Raw genomic sequence first — 26671 nt, 5'->3', positions numbered from 1 at the left:
CCCACTGTCACAGTTAGCCCCTGCCCCTGCAAATCTCTGCTGTCTCTGGGGTGCATTTTCTAAGGCAAAGCCTTCCACTTAGTGCTGGACCATTCCACACTCCCTGACAGCACTCCAGTAATTGTTCCTGTTCTCTCAAAATCAAGCCTGACGTTTCCTATATTTAAAACCAAAAGCTCCCTTTTGCCCCTCTCCTTATCTAGCTAGCCTAAAAATTAAAAGTGTTCCTGCAAGTGAACGCTTGAATCTAGGAAAACCAAATTTGGGGGGCAAAGTAGGACTGGTGAAAGGATCAGTCCTACCCAGTATCAATGAAATCCGAAATCTAGTGGAAAAATTTTTGCAGAGTTTCCAGTAAACTCGGACTTTTCTGCAAGCTATTCCTTGGCTATCCCCAAAGCAGTGGTCCTCAAGAGTTTCCTGTACTCACATTCACTGGTTTTATCTCCTCTCCTCCCATTCTTACATAAACTCACTATACTTTTCTTCCCTCACCACCTGGAACTGCTGCTATCAAGCTTATCAGTTACCAAACAGAATGACACTTCCCAGGCTTCATTCCATTTGCTTATCAGCAGCATTTGATGCCCATGGTCCTGCCCTCCACATTGAAATTCTTTCTTTACTTGGCTTCCAGAAGTTCCATTGCACTATTTTGTGTCTGCATGCCTACCCAGCTTTCTCACTCTTCTTTGACAATGGTTTTCATCTTCTTTATCTCTTTTGAATTTCATGGAGCTCTTTTCTTGGTCTAAACTCACTTTTCGATGATTTCACTGAGGTTCATGATTTTAAATGTCAGCCATATTGTGACATCAAAAACCAAAATTATAGCAGATTTTATTTAGAAATCGTGATTAGCTTTATTTGTGATTCTAGACACAGGAAATACTTTTCCTAGACTTGGGAAGTACTTATTCTTTATAAAGTTGGATAAATGCAAAGACATTGGTTTTATCAACAGAACAGGGGTGAGGAAAACAGGAAAGAAGAACAAAAAGTGGACTGGTCATTTAAAGTTACTCTCCCTGTAACACAGGAGCAGGGAAATAGACAACAGAAAAACAACTGACTGGTTGACATGAGGTCACTTCATATTACTTAGTAAAGATTAAAATAGAACTAAAAAGCAAAAAATAAAATAAAGAGAACTTCATTGTCACACAGATTGAAATTGGCCTGTTGGAGAATTTGGCTCTTACCTTTCTCTTGAATTCTTAGAAGTTCAAATGGTAATTTAGTTTCAGTTTGATGCCATGGAGCTTTAGCATGATTGACACCATGTTGAGTTTTAGGCTGGTCTCTTGGTGCCTAATGTGGAGGCTTAGACCATGGTTTCCTATAACTGTTACCACTGACAACCCTAAATATATAATCAAGCCCTTATCTCTCCCTAGAACTTTTGACAAACCTATCCAACAGTGTGATCCATGTCGCCTTTATAGGGTGACATTGAAAGTTTCTAGGTATCCAGACCCAAATCCTGACTTGCTGCCCCTAAATTTGCTTTCTTTGTATTTCCTCTTAGTAAATGACATTTCTAAACTTAATTGCTCATGTCAGTAATTTTAGAGTCAGCCTGTGATAGATTTCCAGCACCATAACAAAATATCTGATATAAATATCTTAAAAGTTGGAAAGATTTGTTTTGGCTTGTAGTTTCAGAAGTTTCAGTTCCAAGGCCAAGTCTTGGCCTTGTTGCTCTGGATGCCTGTGGTGAGGCTGAGCATGATGGCGGAAGCCATGGTGGAGCAAAACTACTTGCATCGTAGGAAGGGGCAGGGTCCCAAGATTCCCCTCAAGGGCACACTCCCAGCAGCCTGGCTTCCTCTAGGTAGGCCCCCCACACCTAAAGGTTCTTCCACCTCCCAAGAGCACCATCAGCTGGAGACCAAGCCTTCATACAGGAGCTTTTGGGGGATATTTCAGATTTAAACCATAATACATCCTTAATTCTTCTTGTGCCCTAGATTCAATATTTAAATAAATTATGCCAGTTTTACCTTGATGAACTGTCCACTTTTTGCCACTTGCTAATGTGCCTGAATGGTGGCAATAATTTTATCCATTGAAACTCATTTAGATTTTTAGTAACACCTATAAGTCACAACAAATTCCATGACTATGGTTTCTAATAAAATTTTATACATTTAGTTGAATATAAAATATAAGTGAAAATCAGGAAATGATTTTCTTGAATGATATACAAATGTTTCTGAAAGTCAATTCTAAAATAATAATTTCAAAAATTATTTGTTCTAGAGCGGCATCAATGGAATGAATATTTAACTCACCAAATTATCACTTCCAAGGAAGATACTCATTTGGTTTTATTGGTCCTAGATTGTTATTTCAAATGTATCTCCATTCTATCTAGTTAATATTTATATTAAGATCTCATAAATAATGAAGGACTTGTTTATTGCTCAATAATGTTGATAAAATACGGAATCTGGAGCCATATTGTTTTGAGTTTAATACTGGCTCTACTGATTTATAGTCATGTTATTATAGACAAGTTTCACATTTTCTATGAGTTAGTGATAATGATAGTATGTACCCCAGGATTTCTTAGTAGGGCTAAATGAGATCATGTACTTAAAATGCTTAGGACACAGAAAAGACACGTGTACTGTGCTAGTAGTAAAAGAATTATATAGCAGAATATCACTAGCAATCCTTGGGGATCTTAAGGAAGAGAACATTTGAAAGGTTAAAGACATTGCAAGGTCTCAGGAATTGTTCAAGACAACCATAAAAGAGACTTCTAAAGGCAATAGGTACTAATTATCTACAAAGTAAGAGAACAAGCCAGCAAATATCTTAAACGTTTAAATAAGAGAGAAAGATTACTTCTACGGTAGTAATGAAAATCAGGAAATGATTTTCTTGAATGATTTACAGTAGTAGCTTGAAATAATTTAAGATGAATTTTTTGTTTTTTTTTAAATGCCCAGTTTCAATTACAGTAAAATAGAAATCTATACCCATGAAGTGCCAATTTTGACAGACTTAAGATGATAAAGCAAAGGACTTCAGTAAAAACTACTGATGGGAAACTTTGATTAGATGCCTTAAGAGAAATCCTCTGAAATACAGAGGACTACTTATGCCCACCAGGAAGCTACCTTTTATATTACTTCCACTACCCTCTGATCTATTGCACTGTTGATCAGGCAGTTTGATCTGTGAATGTAGTTTAAATTTATTACAGGGAATATTATTTACATCTGTATCACTGTGGACATTTATTTTTCCTGGCACAATCATATACTTATTGAAAGCATAAATTTAATTAACAAATGTTGACAGCTGATCCTTAGTGACTTGATTATTTATGCCTTTCAAATATAGACCTACTTTCTTGAAATATAACTAGTTGCCATTTACCCCAGGACTGTGAAGTTGTATCTACAAATGGACAAAGGAATTTTTAAGTGTGAACCAGGAAAGGAGAAATGAAAATATCTCAAACCTTTATCCTTTTCCCTCTCTAGTTGGCCCGCCACAACAAGCTGTTACAGCAGATGCTCAAACCGGGATCAGATCCAGATGAAGGAGATGAAGCCTTAAAATATTATGCCAACCACACCGCCCAGATCGAGGTAACCATCTACTATTTCTTGAAAGGGATCAACTGTGAAAAAAAAAAACATGTTTACTTTCTATTTGAGACCATTTTCATATATTTTCCTAGAGCAATGAAGCAGCATTGAGTGATTTAAACTGAAAAGTATATACTAAAAGAGGATCTATAAGAAAAGGAGGTGCATATCTTTCAAAGTTATCTTTTTTCTTTTTTCTTCTTCCTTTACCAGAACTATATGTGAATTGTTTTCTAAAATTAATAGAGTGATTTTATTTTTGTTGTTTGATTGTAGACACAATCATTGCAGAGCAGTGATATTTTAGAGACAGGATAAATATTATAGAAGTCATGATTCTAGAAAATGTTACTTTTTAAAATTGTGGAAGGCTTAATGCAAAAGAGATCTCTGTGTGTCTTAGGAAAATAGAAGTGTAGAAGACGTAGAAGGTACTAATAACGTTTTCATATGACTGTTAACTTGCAAGGTTCAACAATTTCCATTTTCAGTGTGCATCAATTGACCCCTTGCCACCCCTCCCCTCAGATTAGATATTATTTAATTTTATTTAATGGCCAGTGGGAGTTCAGGAGGTGTGAGTCAAAATGCACTTATCATTATATATTGGGAGACCCATATGGCTGTCATTTACTAGCTATGGTATCATTTTGACACTAGTTGGCAGAACTAATCAGGCAGAAGTGAGCAGAGTAGTTGATTCTTGTCAGTCCTAATTTTTACAATCATGTGTGCATTCATTTGGCAAATATTTTTAAATCTTTAGCAGAATGCATGATGGGCATCACTGCTCTCAGGATATATAATTGCTATACCTTATTGTTTACTATTGCCAAATCTTTGGAATAATGAGCATTATTACTTTGTGTGGCAAAATGAATTCCTTGCTCACATTTGTAAGCATTAACAGTACCACAGCTTTGGTGTCAAACTTGACCTAGAGCAGCCCAGAAGCTGGACCTGGAGCCAAAATATTGCTCACTACATCTAGTGCTTAGGAACTGGGAGTCAGGAGGCTGAAAGAATTAATACAAATAGATCATCAAGTCATGAAGGTCCTGAGGACGGTCTCAGAAACCAAAGTACCGAGCAAGGAGATCAGAAGAGATCAGGGAATAGCAGGTAGAGTGGGCAGATGAGAGAGGGGGTTGTTTATACCTATGAGAGATGAGAGCTGCTGTTGGAGGTGGTTTTATTGATTCCCAGCAGTGAGGAGAGAGCTATCAATTCATTCTGTTAATGTTTACTGAGCACTCACTACCAATTCACACATATGGAAGATAATTCTGTGCAGTAAGTATATAAACAAGGCTCAAGGAAGTGCAGAGGAAACAGCAATTAATTGTGCCTGAAATTTTTCAGGATAGATTTCATAAAGAAGGCTGCCATCAAGAATAGATTACAGATTGGATACAAGTTTCTCTTTACTAATGATCAGGAAGAGGGCTTCAGATAGAAAAAGGGAATGAAGACAAAATGTGAAAGAGCACAGGGAGGGGATGATTCTTACAAAAAGAGCACTCTGGTTGCTGTTTGGAGAAAAATTTAGAAAGAGAAGGCATTAGGGAAGACAGGTGAATCAGACAAGATGATGTGATAATAGGAAAGGTGAGAGATGGTAGTATTGAAGACGGTTGGATTGGAGAATATATATACATGCAAATATATATATATAGACATCCTAACAGGGATTAATTTGGATTGTATGTTGTATCAGTCAGTTTTGGTGTTATTATAAAAAAATACCTGAGATAATTAACTACTAAAAAGAAAAGGTTTATTTTGTCTTATGATTTTCGAGGGTCCAGTTCATATTTGGGTGGACCCATTGCTTTTGGCCCTGTAGCGGGTGGTACATCATGGAAGGGGCACATGGTAGAGCAAAACCATTCATTATCCAGAAAGCAAAAGGAGAAGAGGAGAACAATACCAAAGGCATGACTCCTTAGGTCTAAGGACCTCTTGCTAGTCCCAAACTCCCCAAAGTTTCACTACCTTGAATGGCTTTTAACACATGAACCTTTGGGTTCCAAACTATAGCGCCTGTGTAAAATTAGTAAAATGGTGTGGAAAAGGATGCCCCCTGGGCTGTAGGATGAATAAACAGACAAAAGTTGGTGTCATGTATGGAAATCCTGGGAGAGAATGAATTTTTGCTGTTAAAAGGTAGATTATTTGTTTATTCTTAGGTAAACTGAATTTGAGGTAAGGGTGGTACACCCATGAAATTAAACATAGAAGTCCAGGTTTCAAAGGAGGGGTCTGGGTTGATGGTATCAATTCTTCACATTGACCAGTTCTCATGCTCATTCAAAAATCAGCTTAAATGACCTTCTCAGAGGGGGCTCCCCTTCTTCCTCCAGGCATTCACTAATTCCATCCCCCCCGACAGGTTTCCATAGAAGTTTCCATAGCACTTTAGTCCTTCTGTTAGTTCAATGCCGATCACACTCTGGAGTATTGTTGGCTTTATGTATATTTCACTTGTTTTCAGTTTGAGACAGGGACTGGTCTCAATTATCTTTGTATTTCCAAAACTAAACATTGTATCCAGAGTGTAACTATAATAATTGATATTATTGAGGATAATAATTTATCTGTAAATTATAGACTTAATGACCCTAGGAAATAGAAAGTATCTCATGTCTATGTGTCTGTCTAAGAAGGAATTGCCCTGTAGTTATGTTGCTTCTACTTTAAATTCTTTGTATAACAGAGATCTCAGTTCTTCTGAAGGAGATTGCTTTAATTTGGAACAACCCTAATAATCAGAAAGGTTTTTCTTAAACAAAGAATTTTCACTAGCTCATTATAAAGTTTACTCTCTGTTGAGAATATTTCCTCCACTCTCAGCATGGTAGCTTGGTGGTGACATTTGAAGAACTGTCATGATTGCTAAACCTCAGGTTCTTATAGATAGGTGCTCACATTGTTTTCAACTTTGATTTCCCCAAAGCTCCTCACCTAAAGACTGAATAAGCATTTGTTGAATGATTTGTGGAAAAAATTAACCATATTTGGCTCTTTGCAATTAAGTTATTCCATTTACTTCAGTAATCCCTCCAGTTTGTCAATGCCCTTTGTAAAATGTGACAACCAGAATTAAACATGACATTTCATAAAGGGACTGAATAGCTTGTCTTATAATAATCAAGATTCCATTTCTTTAATGCACCCTGAGATTTTTTTAGTGTTTGACACTTTTTAATCAAGTAAACGTTTTTTAAAATTTTTTCAGATGGTTGCTTACCATACCATATATGTACAATTATTTTATATAATTTATTTTTAGTCTATGTGCAGGAAGTTTTATTTACCACTACTAAATTTTATCTTGTTTGCTTTATGTCAGTATTCTACCTTGTAGTTTGACTAGACCACATATTGTGTAGGATATCTTCAATTATAAGTTTAACAGAATACCAACTCACAGTTATTCAAACAACAAAAACATGTTATCATCTGATGGGAGGTCTGGAGGTGTAAGCACTCCCACAACTGATTCAAGCATGTAGGCTTTTCATGCTTCTGCTAGGTTTCTTCTTTCACCTTGCCTCAAGGCTGCAGAGTTTCAAGGTCCACACCTTTATACCACCCTTTATTCTAAACAAAAAGAAAGAGGGTGCAGGGTATAAAACAAAAAACAAAACAAAGCTTGTGTTTTCTGTGTTTGGTTTGGGGCCATTATTATTTTGTCCCAGGTGACTCTCTGCCTTTATTAGGAAGTAAAATCTTTTCTAGAAACACCCACCACCACCCCCATGCCCCTAGAGATTTCTTCTTATGCCTTATTTTCCAGAGTTAGGTCATATGCCCACTCCCAAACTAGTCAATGGCAAAGGGAAATAAAATTACTCTTCTGTATTTAGACCAATCCTTATTAATTCCTAAGGACTTGAAATGAACCTTGAAGTTTAAGCTTCATAAATTCTTTGTTACATAGTGAATCTGTGTGAAAATATTCAGCCTCGTTTTTGGTCTAAAGTTAAATGGTCACAAATACCAATTAAGGGGTGTCCAAAATAATGACTATACATGTGTGGGCACATGCTTAAAAACGGTGTTGTTCCTACAAAAAATAGGTTTTGCCATGCATAGGAGAACACTTTAATAATATGAAACACCTTTCCCTGTAGAACTAAGGATGCACTTGAATGTCACTTGTTACCCAAGATCCCTCTCAGGAAGAACAGACCAGGAATAAAACACAAATATGCTAAGGGCTGGGTTTGAGGCGACAGCCAGTCACCTGCTAATTAAGACAGTCTTCGTTCTCTGGTGTACTTCATGAAAAAAAAATAGATGGCAAAACTTTAATGCTAACTCAGAATGAAAGATTAATTTTTTCTTATTTGTAATACAGTATGCTACTATGTCAATTAATTGCTCTTATTTTATTTAAAGGTAAAATGCAAAATAAAGTACAGTAAAGGACTATTTTAGGGATTTTAAGCCAGCACATTTTTTTCATACTGGATTCATAAAATATTAGTAAATAAACTCATGCTGAAAATTAAATAATAGTCTAAGACTCGGGTGTGCAAAAGGCTAAAATCAAATGCAAATTATTGTTTTCAGATTGTTCGGCATGACAGGACCATGGAGCAAATCGTTTTTCCTGTCCCAAATATTTGTGAGTTCCTCACTCGTGAATCCAAGTGCCGTGTGTTCAATACAACTGAGAGGGATGAACAAGGAAGCAAAGTGAATGACTTCTTCCAGCAAACAGAAGATCTCTACAATGAGATGAAGTGGCAAAAGAAAATCAGGAGTAAGTACAAAGACCTGAGAGGACTAGTTCTGTGCATAGCAGTAGATAAGTTGGTACTTTGGGGACACATGATGCCAATTCACTTAAATAGTTTTTAAATTTCTTTCCAGTCTGATGTCACTGAAGCCACTTACAGACTTAAGAGTGTAAGCCTAGTCTATAAGTGGAGACAGGTACCTGTGACTGCATGAATGCAGAAAGGTCTGATTACACATTGCCTGTCAGTGATGATCCTATTTTTTAAATTCATGTTATGAAATGCAAGTTTGCAGCTGTAAGTTTGAACCACTGGGCAGCTGCAGATTTGAAGTCCATGAATAGGTACCACTGGCCTCTGATAGTCAGTGAACAGGGTGGGGGGATGTCAGGACCAGTGGACTCCTCATGCTTTTCTCTATTTTCCTGGGATGGAATAGATTGTCCGGTGTTTTTTTGAGAGTCATCCTTTCTTTTAACATAGGTTCCCTTTCCATATCAAATAAGCCAAACCTTTCATGACACCTGTATTCAGAGAGAGCAAGTGATATAACTTTACAGTTAAAAATCATTCTCACTACTTATATCTCAGACCTCCAATCTATTTGGAAACACTGAGTTTTAATATTTTAAATTTTTTTAACTTTAAATAAATTTTAATTTATTTTCCCAGATAAGGGATATCGTGAATTTTTAACAAAAATTGGTAGGGGGAAGCTCTTGATTAGGTTTTTTGGTGGTTTTTTTTTTGTTGTTGTTGTTTGTTTGTTTGTTTTGTCTTTAGGAGAGGTTTCCCAGATAAGCTGGCCTCTGTTCATCCTTCTAGTTTTCTAGGAACCTTAGTGAGTATGATTTGTGAACTTGAATTTAGCTTGAGAACCACATCTTTGGATATAGGATTGTGGCATGCATTTTTAGACTCATCCTAGTAGCACGTATGAAAGAAGTCAAGAGAGAAATTATTCTCCCTTAGCATTTTACCACATAGAACCTTAAGGAATAAAGTGACATTTTTGAGTGTCCAAAATATATGTAAGGACTCAGTAGTTTTATCTGAGACATTTGAAAACCATGCATTTTCTCCTGACCAAAAAGCAAATTGAATAGTGAGCTGCCCTGGAGTCTGTGCTTTTTATTTACATAAATATCTTGTTATGTCTGAACAAAATCTGAAAATTATTTCCAAAGTACATTTCACTTTAAAATTTGGAAACAGCCATTTCCATCATTTGTGAACTAGGAGTCCTCATTTTTAAAAAGCAGAATATTAGTCAATAAAATGCCATGGCTAGCTTTTTCTAGCATGAAATATTCCATCCCAAGGGAAGAAAAACAACATGTACTGAACAGAAGAATAGTTTCTAAGTGAACAGCAGGCGCTAGATGGGGATTCACAGGGTATATCTGAAAAGTTTCTAACCTCTACTTGAAAATCAATAGGCCTCCCGCACAATTAACTCCAGTATTTTAATCCTGGTGTTAAGATATTAAAAGTTAGAGAACAAAGGGTGGTGGTGCCTAGGGCAAATTGGGCTGCTAGTCAACCTTGAATGCACTAAATGTCTGTTCAGTTATTTAAAAGAGGTAGAAAGAATAAATGGGATGATATCAAACTAAACAGCTTCTTCGAAGCAAAGGAAATCATCAAGAGCATAAAGAGAGAACCTACAGAATGGGAGAAAATCTTTGCCACCTACACATAAGATAAGACATTAATTTCCAGAATATTCGAAGAACTCAAAAGCTTAACCAAAAATAAAAATAAAAATAAAACCCAAATAACCCAATCAATAAACAGGATTGCAAATTAGTACAACCACTCTGGAAAGCAGTATGGGAGACTCCTCAAAAAACTAGGAATGGAACCACTGTTTGACCCAGTTATCCCACTCCTTGATATACATCCAAAGGAAATAAAATCAGCATACTTCAGTGACACAGCCACACTGATGTTTATAGCAGCACAATTCACATTAGCTAAGCTATGGAACTAACCTAGCTACCCATCAACAGATGAATGGATAAAGAAACTGTGGTATATATACACAATGGAATATAATTCAGCCATAAAAAAGAATGACTTTATGACATTCACCAGTAAATGAATAGATGTGAAGACTATCATGCTAACTGGAAGAAGCCAATCCCAAAAAAACAAAGGTCAAATGTTCTCTCTGATCTGTGGGTGCTTACCTACAACAAGGTTGGAGGAGGGAAAGAATAGAAGTTTGGTGGATTAGACAAAGGGGAATGAAGAAAAGGGAGGAGGGATAAGAAATAGAAAAGACAGTAGAATGGATCTGACAAACTTTCCTATGGGTGAATATGAATATACCACAGTGAACCTCTGAAATAAAATGTCACTTTATTCCATATGGCTCTATGTGGTAAAATGCTAAGGGAGAATAATTTCTTTCTTGACTTTTTTCAAACGTGCTACTAGGAGAGTCTAAAAATGCATGCCACAATCCTAATTAGAATGAGATATGTTCCATGTTTGTATGAATATATCCAAATAGATTCTACTATCACGTATAACTAAAAAGAACAAATAAAAAAAGAAAGAAGTGAGTTTCAGTTAAGGTAGATGACATTCAGTAGATGTGTTTACTAATTCATTTCTGATAACAGACATGGAGTCCCGTTTCTAAAAATGTTCTGCAAAGTCTCTCTCCCACTTAGAGATATTTCTTTTTGCAGAGTTCATATTTTTCTGCTGTTTCAAACCCAATAAGTTGTTAAGTATTATGGCTTAAAATGTAGATAGTATAAATCACTTGTTCTCAGTAAATAGTACTGTGCTGTGGCATTACGTTTCCGATTTTAGGCAACTACAGCTGTGTCATAGGAATTTTCATTGTAGTTGTACCTGTGCTAGGGTCTTCTGTTATTGTTGTTTTTGTTTTTTACTTTTAAGGCATGGGAATGGGACCAGTTCATCAGTGTTACCAAATTGTACAGTGATGTATACCATTTCATTAAAAGGGACCTCAGACAGCTCCTAAGCTGCCTTCCCCCTCTAATCGGTTCTGGGGATAGAGAACAGAATCCCCTTTTCTACTTATTTTTTTTAATTGTAATTGAACTCAGGGGCACTCTACTGAGCCACACTACCAGCCCTTTTATTTTTTATTTTCAGACAAGACCTCACTAAATGTCCCATGCTGGACTTGCCATCCTCCTGCCTCAGTTTCCCAAGTAGCCCCTGCACCTAGCCAGAACCACCTTTTCTGACCACCATTAGTAATTGCAAAATTACTCAGTCTTCTACTGTAGGGTAGGTGTAAACTGGCTGAAGGATAAAAGAAGGAATGAAATAGAAATCTCCCTGTGGTATTCATTATTTTCAATAAATTAAGACATAATTGATGTTTACTTAAATATGATTTTATAGTAGTTTACAAAAATGGATTTAATGCAATATTATTTCAGTTAGACTTACCTGTTAAAATCCAGATTTATTTTCTGTTCTGACCCATTGCACTTTCTGCTTCCAGACAACCCTGCTCTGTTCTGGTTCTCGAGACATATCTCTCTCTGGGGGAGCATTTCTTTCAACCTGGCCGTGTTCATCAATCTAGCAGTTGCTCTCTTCTACCCATTTGGGGATGATGGAGATGAAGGCAAGTGCTTGTCTCTTCAAATGATCAATGTTTTAAAATTCTAAAATTAATATACTACATAAGTTCCTTAACCATAAACAGCTCCGAAATAAGGAAAGTTTAATTATTGTCAAATAAATTTTTCTGTTATTGAAAGCATGATGGTAAGTAGAGTGTTCAGTAAACTGTGGTCAAGAGGAATATAATTTTACAAAAGAAATCTCAGATATACATGCACATATATGCAACCTATAATTTTTGGTTTTTATTCTATAATATTATATGTAATAATATAGAAAGTTAAATATTTATAATCTTTAAAATGCACAGTATAAGACAGAATATAATAATAGAGAATAATGGATATTGACTATGAAATTAATATTATTAAACTAATAATGCATGTGGTTTTATAAGGGCAAAGATGAGATAAATACCATTTTAAGTGAAATGGGAAATAAGAAATATGCTTAAGGGTTGTTTTTTTTTTTTAAAGAGAGGAGAGAGAGAGAGAGAGAGAGAGAGAGAATTTTTTAATATTTATTTTTTAGTTCTCGGCGGACACAACATCTTTGTTTGTATGTGGTGCTGAGGATCGAACCCAGGCTGCACGCATGCCAGGCGAGCGCGCTACCGCTTGAGCCACATCCCCAGCCCTGCTTAAGGGTTTTGAGAAATAAATTTTGTTTGATAGCACACATGGGAAAATATATTACAAGTGAAGGAAACAAGTAGATGCCTTTACAGTGGGCGTGGAAAGAGTGGGGGGGCATGAAAAAATCATCAAGTGATAATATGAAATACTTTTGTATCTCAAATGATAATTATAAAGTGCTTCGTATTCACAGGATTATTGTGAGAATTTAAGGAGTTGCTATAGGTAAAGCATTTAGAATAGAACCTTGTTAAGCATTTGATAAAGTTGAGCTGTGGTTGTTATAAGGTACAGTATTTAAGCTCATTTCAGATGAACTGGAGGTAAGACAAAAAATGGGAATCCCGGAGTAATTTTCTATTTTACAAGTCCATTATAGATATCAAAGATATTAAAGTCTTAACCTTCAGCTACAATTTGTGTGGTCATGAAAAAAAGTTTTCTTTCATTAGAAGACATTGCCACTGATAGAATCTTTGTCAATAAGGTGGATGCGTGAGTTAAATATCAGTGAAAAGTGTAGCAACTCTTTGGCCATCTATACTGCACTAGGAAGTGGAAATGGCCGGCCTCTTCGGCCCTGTGTTTGGTCTCCTTTAATGTGAACTCTTGGCACCTGAGGAGTGTAACTCTTGTGACAAGAGAAGTCCAGCATGAAATGATAAATCACTATCATCTGCACACAGACCGCTGAGACTAGGTGGCAGAGTCCCAGTTAATAAAGGCATAAAGTTTCAGAGTTGGAAGCAACTCTAGAATTCATCCAGTATGAAACCTTTATTTGACAGATGCAGAGATGGAAACCCAGAGAGGAAAACATGGCTGATCTCAGAGTAGAAGTCTAAACCTTTTGTTTCTAATCTGGGACCTTTCTTCATGAAAGATTGTACTGGATGCATGTAGATAGCAGGTGCTCCTTCATACATGACCTCATGTCCCCTCAGTTTCATTCTGTGATGTCGCTGACATGACCAGCAGAGATGAGGCATACAGCCTTTGCTTCCACCTATTATGCATGAAATGGTGTTGGGAAATGCCATCCACCTGGACCACTGTTCCTTACTCATTCAGGAGAAAGCAGAACACTGGATGTATTTTTAATACTAACCTGACTGATAATAGTTATAATAGTAATATTGATAATAATAATAGTGGCTGATGTCATTTACCATTTAGATTGGATCAGGCAAAATGCTCAGCACTTTACATACATAATTTCATTGAATCTTCCTGACAAAACCTGTAAAGTGAGTACTTTGTTCTATGGATGGTTCACCTGTTTCAGATTTGCCTAATAATTCTATTTTAAAAATAAGTTCTCAAGGTGTTTCTGATGTGACTAATCATTGAACAAAGACTGAAAACCACATGTATAGATGGGTTTGGAGTTGTTCTCCTGGCTCCAAAAGAAATAGGACTAACAAACACGAGCCTGGAAAACATGGTGCCCCATCATCAGCTGCAGATGCAAACTTTCCCTTGAAAAGGAACTAACAGTAGCAACCGAGGAGAGGCTCAGTCTCAAAGTTATCTGGGTGTGGGTTTGGTATTTAGAAGAAAGGGGCAATGTAGAACCCCAAGATGAGTCTGGTCATAAGATTACAGTTCCAGATGAGTGATTTAGTTATTATTTCATGAGCAAGGTTGAAAATCTAGGTCACAGCATAGTCTCCAAACTTCAGCTGCACACTGTGCATCTCTAGGAAGGCCAAGGAAGGAAAGTCAAGGCTGATAACTACACTTGGCCACCAGAACTGTCTGGAGAAGAATTCTGTGCTGGTGGTGAAAGCTCTTTGATGCTGAATTTTTTCGAACAGGCTGAACCATTACTCTCCTGGAGCACTTTGAAGTCATTAAAAGATGGATTATGTGACCATTAAAATTCTTCTAAGATGTGCTCAAAAAAAATGATGGGGACATGTAAGAACACAGGATCCAACTTAAAAGGCCTCCTCGTCGCCAAATCTGAGAAAACTTTGAGAAAAAAATTATTGAAAGTGACACATTATAACTCATGGAATAAAAAAAGAATCCAGGAATCCATATTTGTAGTGAGAAAAAAGAATTCTTCCTTATAATAGTATTCCTGTTAATAAAATGTAGGCAGAATGACGGAAATAGAATATCACCACTTGACAAACATCACAGCAGTAAGAATCAATAATGGGTGCTAAAAATAAGGGGTAACTATATGATGAAAACAGGATGTTCACAGATTCTTAAAGTGTCTCCCCATGATATACTTACCAATTACAAAAGGAAAAGTGGTAACTTTAGAGTGTAGAAATCACTTTAAGCATTCAGTCTTCATGTTGCCAGTCATGAGACATGGTGACATCATGTGGCTTCTGACAAAAGGTACCAACAAGGACATATAACATCATTTACCAAAAATGGTGAGTAAACTGAGGAAATTTCAGACACACTCCAAATCAGGGACATTCTATAAAATAATCAGCTAGTAATTATTATAATAATTAAAGTTATCAGGTTTATTTTTTAATTTCTTTTTTTTAGTTGTAGATGGACACAATACCTTTATTTTGTTTATTTATTTTTTTTAATGTGATGCTGAGAACCAAGCCCAGCGCCTCACACATGCTAGGCTAGTGCTCTACCACGGAGCCACAACCTCAGTCTCTTATGAGGCTTATGAAAGACAAAAATTAAAGAATGGTCCGAGTTAAGAGAGATCAAAGAGGGCTGGGGCTGCAGCTTAGTGGCAGAGTGCTTGTCTAGCATGCATGAAGTACTGGGTTCAATTCTCATGACTACATAAAAATAAACTAATAAAATAAGGCACTCGGGCTGGGGATGTGGCTCAAGCGGTAGCGCGCTCGCCTGGAATGCGTGCGGCCCGGGTTCGATCCTCAGCACCACATACTAACAAAGATGTTGTGTCCGCCGAGAACTAAAAAAAAAATTAAATAAATAAATATTAAAAAAAAAATAAAATAAAATAAAATAAGGCACTCCATCCATCTACAACTACAAAAAAAAAATTTTTTAAACAGAGAGATGAAAGAGATGTGACAACTAAATGCATCGTGATCCCCCAAAAAAGATTTTAGTTGGGCATATGGCCAACTTTGATCAAGTAGGTTAGATAAAAAATGCCTCATCAATGATGTTGATCTTTGGTTATATAAGGTTTGACATTGAGGAATTTAGGTAAAAGGTATGGAGGATCTTTTGGGGGGGGGCATTATTTTTGCAACTATTACACAAGTCTTAAAGAGTTTGCAAATGAAGTTTAAAATGAAAAATAAGTAAATAAATAAATAAATATAGGGGATCTATTTTACCCTGAGATCCTCATAATTTTGTGTGTAGATATTGATCATGTTGATCATGAAATCTCCTAATAAATCTTGAGCCAAAAAAGAGACCTCCGATTAATGTGTGCCACCCTTTCCAACCCCAAACCTTAATGCATGTTACTTTAGAGCCACAGAGACCAATGGGAGCATGAGAGCTGAGGGGCTGGCAGAGGGACTGGGCTGTTGATGCTTTCTCAAGGTGTATTTTCCAGCCTGATAACAACAGAGCCACTGGGGATTTCTTAGGCCTCAAGTCTGGTTTACAAGGGGGTACAATATTAACTAAGAGAATAGTGTTCCCTTTTGGCCATGGCACTGGTATACAGTAATTAAAGGGAGATATTATGGGGAAGACAATTATCAGAGGACAACTTGAAAAGTACCCTCTGTCCTCTACTCCAGATAGAGAATGTCCTCTCATCTCAGGCTAGCACAGCAGCTGTTGATGCTAGGAAATCTCCTGGATATCTGCTCAGAAATTAAAGATGGCCATGCCAATTGTCTCTGCCCAGGACTGCATTTGGCAAAAGCAGACTAGTCATTGGAGAGAATTTTGCCATTGGAATTTCTTATAGCAAGATAGCATGTGATTTATAAAAATGAGTATGTTTGTGTGTGTGTGTATTTCAATTTTGTAGGTAATTTTTTTTCCCTACAAGTGCTTTGTGTTAAAAAATAAATAAATTCTTCAAGGTATTTCAGTGCATTCAATTTAATAAGCATAAGCATTGATGGGGTACCACCAAATTTCAGGCAGCATGCTAGATCCTAGAAATTCTAATATTAGGAAAACTGTCCTTGTCCTTAAAAAGTTCTTGGTATGATTAAAGGAGAAAAAGTTGAGAAAGACACAAGGAAAACCCATGGATTTATGGATGGATGTCTACTTTAGCTGGACTAGGCAGAAAAAAAAAAAAAAACAGGAGAGTCTTATGAACCTATGTGGGAGGCAGAGGCCATGGAGAGAGACCAAGAAGCAGCTTGCCCTATACAGGAAGCCGTAAACAAATTAGCATGAGGTAGATTGAGGTAGATAGCAGCGTTCCATTATGTGAACTGAATTGAGTTTCCAATTTTGCTGCCTAAAATTTCTTTTATAAAGGCTTAACTTCCTACTTTCTAAGATTTATAAATGTATAGGGGGATTTCTAAAAATATTTTCCATTATAAATATTATACATGCTCCTTATAGAAAATTGGTAGAAATATACTGTACTGAGAAGACAGATAACCTTCCCCCTTAATGGGTGAGGATTGGCTTTGAAAATCTGCACAATCTGTTCTAGAGTTTGTCAGAGACGTTTTATATTTTAATTTCCTTTCTTTCTTTTTCTTTTTTTTTTTTTCGTGTTGAATCTTCAGATAGAAAACAATAGGATCATTCTTATGGAAGATAAAATTACAGTTATCATTATCAATTAATAGTCATTTAAAATAATTTTTAAGCTTCTTTATTCATTCCTCAGGATATATTTATCATTAAACTATGTACAAGGGGCTGTGTGAGACACCCTTGGAATTCTTTCTAGAAAGCAACCAATTTTAAGCACATGGCTATTAATTTCTTGTATAATCAGGAGGAAATCTCACCAAGCTTGATACTATATGGAGAGGAGTAAAGATGTGGCTATCTTATCACGCATTAACACCCAGTGTGGCTATCTGTGCCAAATCTGGGACTTCAAGAATGTCATACCAAGACATTGTGAATGACACTGAAGAGTCACATGATTGACAGAAAATTGTTAAATGTGCCTTGAAGATGTTGGCAGTTTTGATATACTTGAAAGTAAAGCTTTACAACTTGGAGTGTTTATAAATAGACTTAACTGCCTACTTAAAATGAACTCACAGAGTATGTTTCTGTTTACTTAATGAACTTTAATTTATTGCTTCAAGACAAGCCCTGTGACAGACCTCAAGATGGCCCTCTCCCTTAGGGTTTGCATTCTAAAGGAGACCCAAGTCCTAATAAGGATAAGAGGACCCTAAAGGCGTTTTTTTTCTCATTGAGATCTGTGACGTCAAGGCAGTTGGTGGTTGGGCTTTGTTTTGGTAGACACAAAATGATTATAAGCCAATATCAAAATAAACACAAGTACCATGTCCATTTTGTTAACATTGGAAACAGAAATTGAATGTAACTTTCAGGACGTTTACCCCTTTTCTTTCCCAATCCCTGAATGAATCTTGCCAGATAAATTTGATTATGGGGGATATCAAACCTCTCTTCCCAATCTTTTTTCATCATTGTTTGCTATAAAACATGTGTTAGATCATTTTGTATTGATATAATAAAATACCTGATGCTGGGTACTTCATTAAAAAAAAAGAGAGAGAGTTTATTTAGCTCACAGTTTTGGAGACTTGGAGTTCAAGATTGGATGGTCCTATCTGTTCACCCCTTGGTGAGGGCCCTCGTCACAACATGACATCTTATAACTCACAACATTACAGAAAGGTGGATGTGGAAATGACCGTGTGCAAAAACCCTGCCCGCAGGATAGCCTCACTTTATAACACCTGCTTTGGAGAGAACTGTGTTGGTCCTGTGATAGCTGCATCAATTCCTTCCCAGGGCAGTACCCTCATGACCTAATTACTTTGCAGTAGGCCCTGCCTCTTAAAAATTTTACCACCTCAACCATACCGGGGCCCAGGCTTCCAGGCTGTGAATCTCTGGGGAACACACTCATACTGTATGCAGACTATAGCAAGAGACAACATGATAAAAACAAGCATTTCAGAAGTTAATGTCTAAACTAATGCTCTTCACTGATATTTTTTGTTTGTTGTAAACTTTTTTTATGATTTGTATCCGGAATATCAGATGCCCCCACCCAAGGTTCATGTGTCCAAGGCAGCAACATTCAGAGATAGGACAGTGGGGAAGTGTTTGGAGCATGAGGGCTCTGATAATTTGATGGCATTTTAGGGAGTTAGGACGTAGTTGAAGTGAGCCCTTGAGCATGTATTGTCCCCAACCTCTTTCTCACTCAGTCTGCCTCCTATCTGCCATGAGGTAAGCAGCGTGGCTCTGCTTCACCTTCTGCCATCATGTTCTGCCTCACCTTAGGCCCGAAGCAATGGATTCGACTGTCCTTAGAAGGAAAGCTCAAAACCACAAGCCCAAATAAATCTTTCCTCCTTTAAGTTGTTTATGTCAGGTATTTTGGTCACAGTGATGAAAAGCTGACTAACACAACATCTGACAGTATCAGTCTATTGTTGAAATTTATTAGCACTATGAACTAAAGTCTATACAGAATTCATTAAAGGAGGCCAGACAACCCAGGGTTTCAGTGATCGTACAAAAGCTCTCCACCCCAAAGCACTCAAGGTGTTTTGCATGCAGAAATAAATTTATAAAATAATAAAAACAGGTGTGGCCAAAAGAATAAGAGTCATCATGGAATACTTACTAAAGGAATTTGTGGGAAAACCTCCATTTTGTTGTATCCCCTGTGGCAATGTCATCCTATGGACAGGAGTTTGAAGTTCCAGAGCTGATCCAGTCAGCCCAAGAATGTTGCCCCTTGATTTACTTATGCAGATGGAGCACACACAACCTTCAGAGGATTCCTTGATTCTGCATGTCAGTGCAAATGTCATTGAATTGTACTTCTTTTTAAAAGAAAGATATTTTTAAACTTCCTTTGTGGGCTGTTTCTGAGAAATTCTGTTTGTAATGGAGTTCATTTTTTAAAACTTTTTATTTTCTGATGATTTCATAGCTTTACGTTTTCTATAAAACTTGTTTTGGACTTCAGATTCTCACACTCATACATATACATTCAGACGTAGACACCTGTGTGTGTGTGTGTGTGTTGTAACAGTTCAAACTTGTCTTTATTTTATAAAAAATAATTAGGTATTCTACACACTGGATTGTTTTTAGAGGAAAACGTAATATGGATATTTGGTAATAATGAAGCAAGACAAAGTACGAGTTCAATGAAAAAGTTGCCTGATTTCTCATGATTTAGCTATACCCCTAACAGTCATTAATCATAAATTTTGAATTAGGATTTCCAAGTGATATGGGTCTATGGAAAACACTTAGAAAAGTACTCCCAGAGGTGAGACAGGAGGAGAATTCTCAGACTTAATAGAAGGAGGTTAACTAGTGAGTAAGTAGCTTGAAATTAATCACAAAATTTCTAGTAATGCAGTAAGTAATGTGTTCAAAGACATTTCCTTAGAATATAGAGTTTTGTTTCAGTGCATCATGGCTTGACTTGCTCAAATAGAGGAGCAAGTATTTCAGCATTTTCTAGTTTTATTCTCATTGAAAATAAATTTCTTCTACATTTTACAGGTACCCTCTCTCCATTGTTCTCAGTCCTTCTGTGGATAGCAGTTGCGATCTGCACGTCTATGCTGTTTTTCTTCTCCAAGCCTGTGGGTATTCGGCCCTTCCTTGTGTCAGTCATGCTCAGGTCAATATATACTATAGGTCTTGGCCCTACGTTAATACTTCTCGGTGCAGCTAATGTAAGTACTTTGCTTAGCTTTCTATTGTTACAGAACTAATTAAAAGTGTATTAAACATAAAACTGTAGCTCTGTGCTTTCACTCATGTAGACAAAATGAATTCTAATTTATTGTGAACCTAAATTAGCCATGGTATAATTTGTACATTATTTAATTTAGAGAAATAAAAAAAATGACCAAAAAAATCGATATATTTAAGGAGGTAGCATTTGGGTCATGACCCAGTTCTGCCATCAATTTAATCTAATCCAATTTTAATGCCATCCGCATCCTATACCCACAGCTATTGACAGCAATGACTCCAAGCCACTGTAAAACATCCTAAAATGATTTCTAAATCATCCAAGAAAGATTAAGTTATATTCAGTAGAACTTAAGAAGTGAATGCCTTTTTATCAAATGACCTAAGAAAAAGGGTTACTGCCTGAGAAAATATGAAATTGAACTCCTCTTATGTGAAAAAATCTTATAAACTTGTAGAAGGCATAGATAAGATTAATATTCTTTTTGCCAAGTTTTGAAAGACTAGAAAAAGGGAGTACATTTTGAAACTTTAATTAGGTGAGTTTAGAATATGCAAGCTAGAATACTATTTCAAAAAGCAGGTAAGACAATTATACAAATAATATTACCCAAGAAGTAAATTTTTAAAGGATCTCTCTGCCAGCTTTACACAAGGTAAAACCATAAATGGATATTACCTTAAGAAAAGGTCTAACACTGGGCTTTTGAAATACAAATGGACAGGTAAGCCCAGAAATATTGTTATTATAGCTACTGAATTCCTAATGCATTTTATCTTTTACTGAGTTTTTAACATAATATACCCTATTCTGCAAATTTTTTAGCTAGAATTTATCTCCCTTACTACATTATACAGTTTTTAAGAATAGTGCTTGATCATTCAATGTCATAGGGAACATCATAGGGACTCAATAAATATTTCTCAAAGCCGTCAACTAATTTTTAAGTGAACGAACGAGTGAAGGAATGGTTATCTTTGTATTCTTGTACAGTGTCTTACACATAAAATATGTTCAAATACTTATTGAAAATTAATAAATGAAATAGTCAACCAAACTTGTGAGAATTATGATGCTGAGCTAGTATGAGCAATTCTGTATTTTTGTGTTTCTGATATCTCTTTTATTACAATTCTTCAAAAATTAAACATGACATATTTGACACTTCCCAGTTAATCGGATTATGCAAGCAACCAAATTGCCAGTTCTCAACTATTGTTAATAAAGGGAAGTGTATTATAAAGAAGTCTATAAGTACAGAATCTTGTAAAGTACCAAATATACATTCTGCAAGTTTATGGAGGGCAGAAGTTGTCACGTTCATGTACATAACCCTACTCTTCTTGCTCCCTTCCAGCTCCTTTTTTCTTTACTTTAATACTTGGTATTTGAACATTGAAAATATTTACATGAACTGAACTTGTACTTTCAATGCATTGGAAATAAGCTAATTTGGTAATATTACCAAACCATCTAATTTGAGAATATTCAGGAATATATCTAAATTTTTCTAAACCTATGTATTTGGCTCATTTTTTTCTGTCTTTTAAAAAATAATTTGAATATGAAACCATATTATTTGAAGAAGCAAATATTTTTCATAAACTGGTAACTGACCCTCAATAGGACACTTACCCTAAGTTAGAAAAATCCAAGTTTGATAAGTGAAATAATAGTTAGATAGATTTGGGCCAAAAATAACAAACTTTCACTGTGCCCCTGTTATGTAATTTAATAGATACTAAAAATAGCAAGAGGAGAGGACATGGTGCTCCCCATCTAGAGGTGGATGTGTCAGTTTTGCATGTTCTTTGTCTTTGGACCCAGAATATATTAAAAGATGAGGAATAGCATTCTAATGTCTGTTGGGATAAACCCAAAACACTTGAAGTATTTCTCTTATCCCCCTCCTGGGATAGGATAAAAACAACACTTGTCCTTAGGTTTTAGTGAGAATAATTCCACTATAACAATTGAGTATTCATATGAAAGGCAAGTCTTATACTTTAATATCTTTATGAAAAATTTTTAAAATATGTAAACATATCTACCTTATTAACTATATGAAAATCTGCTGGAACCCTAATAGCTTTTATAGTATAAAACATGTTTGCACAGCCAGATTATGCATTATCACATCCACTGGTCCAGGGCATTTTGATGAAAGAATCAATGTCAATTTGGGACAAACTCCATGGAATAATTGTAATCTTGATATAGTAGGTATTGACAGAAGTTTTATCTATAATTTTAATATTATATCAACTAAGAATTCTTAGTGAATAATCATCTACCTTAACTTTTAACATAACATACTGTAAAATTGTCTACAGTTTATTCAGGAGGCAGGAAATAAACAAATGAAAATATGAATTGGTCATGCTGTGTATCTTAGGTTTTAATATGTTCATTTTCTTAATTTATGCTTACACATTTGCATTGCATAACAGGTGAGATTATAAGTGCTAAAATTAGAGATATCAGAAACAGGAAAAACCAGACATCTACTTGAAAGGTTAGCCTTAATGAAAATCAGAACTAGACTTCAGGCAACTCAGCAAGCCTCTGAATTTCATTCTTCTCATCAGTGGAATGAATGAGATACTGATACCTAGTCTGTAAGAGAGCAGTTGCTGTTTAGAGCAATTGAGATGAGTGTGGAAGATTTAGAAAAGAACAATAATTAGGATACTGATACAACAGTAATAATGGCTACCATTTACTTAGGATCTAACATGTGAGGCGCTATCATGATTGGAGAGTGTTTCTGTTTTGGTTGTTAGAGTTTCTTGTTCCTGGATTCTGCCTTTCATAATGTTATGCAAACACTGAAAGTCTCTTTTGGAAAAGGAGCTAAGTGGGAGGAAAAAATCCTCAGCTTGTGTGCTGAGCATTTAGGATTACTGGCTCCTCTTTGTTGTAGTACTTCATTTTTTTTTCCATCTTTATTCATTTCTAGAAATTGAAGTTTTATCTAGATTTTAACTAGCTTATCTTGTCCCAGGAGTTATCCCAATATTTAAGATGTTTCAAAAATTCAAACGTTTTCTTTCTCAGTTATAAAGCACGTCATATAACCCGCTATAGTTTCCTTCTTTCTCATCCACTACACTGCATTGATAGTTAATGGTAATAGAGATTAATATGTTCTTCTGACAAATATAAGTGAACATTTTAGAAATTTAGGATCACTTAATATTTTTCCATTCTAATAAGATTGTATATAAATCTCATTTTAGTAGTCATATTAATGTTAAATAACCTGTTTAACCCTTCCATTATCTTTTGTTTAGATACTTACATTTTTAAATAATATCAATATAGTAAATATCAGATCTTTTAACATCTTGTAAACACTTTTTAATCACAATGTTTTTTTTTCCTTTTTCTAACAATGCCTGGAAATGTGTAATTGATTTAAAGCTATTTGTACATCACTTGTCTTTCTCATAGTTATTTCTCATGTGGAAATGTTTTGTTATGCTAGAACTTGGTCTTGCCATTTTGCAGAGAGGAGAAGCAAATGGTGTTTAGCAGATAACTAGTCTATCAAATAAACTATGGTGTTCAAATAAATCATACCCTCAGATATTTACCTGCAGGTAGTTTTCTGGAGGTCTCTTGTTGCTATTGATCTATATGGTTGAATCCCATCATATGTTCACTTAATATATACAAATTCAATTATACATTCCAAGTCAAAACTCTTATATTCCCGCCCCCCCCACACACACACACATTTTTACAGATTATGGTCAATGAAAGCTCCTAATTACTTCTGGTATTCGCTTGCAGAATACAAAATTGCTTCAGTGCTGTTTTTTGTACTTAGTGAGAGATGCTACTCTTTATATTGTCCAGGTTTACTGTACTGTTTTGTGGGCAGATTAAAGGATTTCCAGGGCAATTCTGACTGCATGCAAATATTGTCTTACATATTAATCTTAGAACCTTATCTTGCATACAATGTAACATCACTGAAATGGAGATTTTTTAAAAAAATCAAATCATCTCATTTTCAATGAGAAGGGTGATTCAGTCGGTTGGTGAAAACATGGTAATGTAGTTGAAGATGATAAATTCAATTTTATCTTTTCAATATATAAGCAGACAAGTCTTGCTTGTTTTTTTTTATTCTACTATTTATTCTTGGAAAATAGGTCATATTTTCCCATAGGAACAATGTTAAGATGGGGATACAATTCTTGATCAGGGCCGGAGTATGAAGTTAGATCACAAGGATAATATAAAGACGAAAACAAATGTCTGTGATCAGATAAAATAGTAAAATTTAAAAGACTCACATAAAATTCTAGAACTATAAGGCACCTAAATTCTAGGCACATAATTGCAGACATGAGCAAATAAAGTCCTGTAGAGACAGAAGGATGTACTAAAGCAGGAAGTTAGTGCCATAGCCACAACTGGACCCCAGATGGCCAACTTCTCATCCAGTGTTTTTCCACCACACTGCACTGATATTAGTCCTGAAGACATATCCACAGACTATAAAGTGTATGTGGAGATATTACTTTACTGTATATTTTTTACCTAATTAAAACCAGTGGTATTGCTTTAGTATACATTAATGAACAAGTGACTGTTAACTTCAGTTTTGTTTGGGAAGACTTGATGGTGTCTCACAGAAAGTTTACCTCTTTGCCTCTCCATGCCCACTCTTTTTTCCCCACCAACATATAACTGACCCCATACCCATCAAAAATATAGCCTGGGCAGCTTTGAAAACTAAATGGAGAAGGGAGACCAAATGAGACAGTCATGGTGTTGTATATTGGTCCCGTGTGTCTGATTCCAGGGCTTTCTAAGCCAACTCAGATGTTCTCACTAAACTTCTAGTCCATGTGGACCTTTGCCATAGAAATGATTGCCTACATCACAGTAGTGACAGGTGAAGGACTGGTTAGATGACAGCAGCCAAGTCGTGACAGGAAAAGGGAGAATGGTTTTGCTTTTTCATTATTTGAGAACCAAAATGTATTGCTCTTTTCTGAGAATTCAAATTCAACATATCATTTTTCCTTAGTGTACATGGCTTATAAACTTTTTTCTTACATAAATATTCCCAGCTCTTAAGGAAAGTGTTCTATGAAAACAACTGACAAATTGCATCCTATGTGAGAAACCAGAGTTCAACTTCTTGTCTAATCAAATAATTATTCTTGCATTTATTTCTCCTTGGTTTGAACTCTTTTTTAAAAAATATTTTTAGTTGTTAATAGACCTTTATTTTATTTATTCATACGTGGTGCTGAGAATCGAACCCAGTGCCTCACACATGCCAGGCAAGTGTGCTACCACTGAACCACAGCCCCAGCCCTTGGTATGAACTCTTTAAATCATGAGGACATTGATTTCCCTGTATCTGATCTCGAGAGAAATAGATGGATGCTGCTGCTAGAGCTGACTCCATCCCACTTCTAGACTTAGTCCAGAGAACAGGAATGTATCTGTCACATTCTAGATCAAGATTCATAAACAAAAACTCTGAATACAAATAAAGCAAATCTCTAATTTTCATGTGAAAATGGCAGAGTCCCTTTTAGGCAGATATGTGTTCTTGCTTTTTCATTATTTGAGAACCAAATGTATTGCTCTTTTTTGAGAACTTAAATTCAAAGTATTCTTTTTTCCTCAGTGTACAGGACTTATAAAGTTTCTTCCTATATAACTTTAATGATGCAATTTAAAGAATTAGAAATCAGGAAACAAGAACTTTCTTAATCACATCATTCATCCTTCTGAAAAGTAATGATTCTTACTTTTAATTCTATTTATTATACAACTTTTGTCTATATTATACTGATGAATTATAATGAATGAATCAAGAGAGTGTAGATTTAGACAAGAGCCACTCAAAACAATTAAGAGAGTAAACTGCTGAATACACTTTGCCAGACTTTCTATTTCTTTCCATTTTCATGGCTGTTTCTTGTCAAATACTCCATGTGGAGAAGCACTTTACATTACATAAAGTCCCTGTTTTTATGATATCTTATGATATCAACCCTGTTCTTGAACAATAAATATGAAGACTTCTATTATACCATAGCTGTATTTAATAATAGTGGAAGCTAGTGAAGAAACACTGAACAAAGAAAATAGTAGGAGTTTCTTTCTATTTGGTGTTATTAAAATTGTTAAGATGATGAAGGAGGAAGTGATCAATTATTGCAAGGATAGTTAATTGGCTGAGGGGAAATTTAG

The 26671-nt window shown here is 35.7% G+C and overlaps 1 protein-coding gene across 4 annotated transcripts in view; it reads left to right on the top strand.

Annotated features, from left to right (window-relative positions):
• Positions 1 to 26671, top strand: part of ITPR2 (inositol 1,4,5-trisphosphate receptor type 2) — a 502163-nt gene that overhangs the window by 393412 nt on the left and 82080 nt on the right. For all 4 annotated transcript variants that reach the window (XM_081311949.1, XM_081311950.1, XM_081311951.1 and 1 more), the window contains 4 exons: positions 3498 to 3605; positions 8184 to 8376; positions 11850 to 11975; positions 20248 to 20423. In XM_081311949.1, the coding sequence (XP_081168075.1) occupies positions 3498 to 3605; positions 8184 to 8376; positions 11850 to 11975; positions 20248 to 20423 (603 nt within the window). The remainder of the gene's footprint in view (positions 1 to 3497; positions 3606 to 8183; positions 8377 to 11849; positions 11976 to 20247; positions 20424 to 26671) is intronic.

This window comes from Spermophilus citellus, assembly GCF_964194105.1.
Source record: "Spermophilus citellus genome assembly, chromosome: 10".
In the NCBI taxonomy this organism is placed as follows: domain Eukaryota; kingdom Metazoa; phylum Chordata; class Mammalia; order Rodentia; family Sciuridae; genus Spermophilus; species Spermophilus citellus.
Note: the sequence above shows the minus strand (reverse complement) of the source record. Positions and strands in the feature narration are given on the sequence as shown.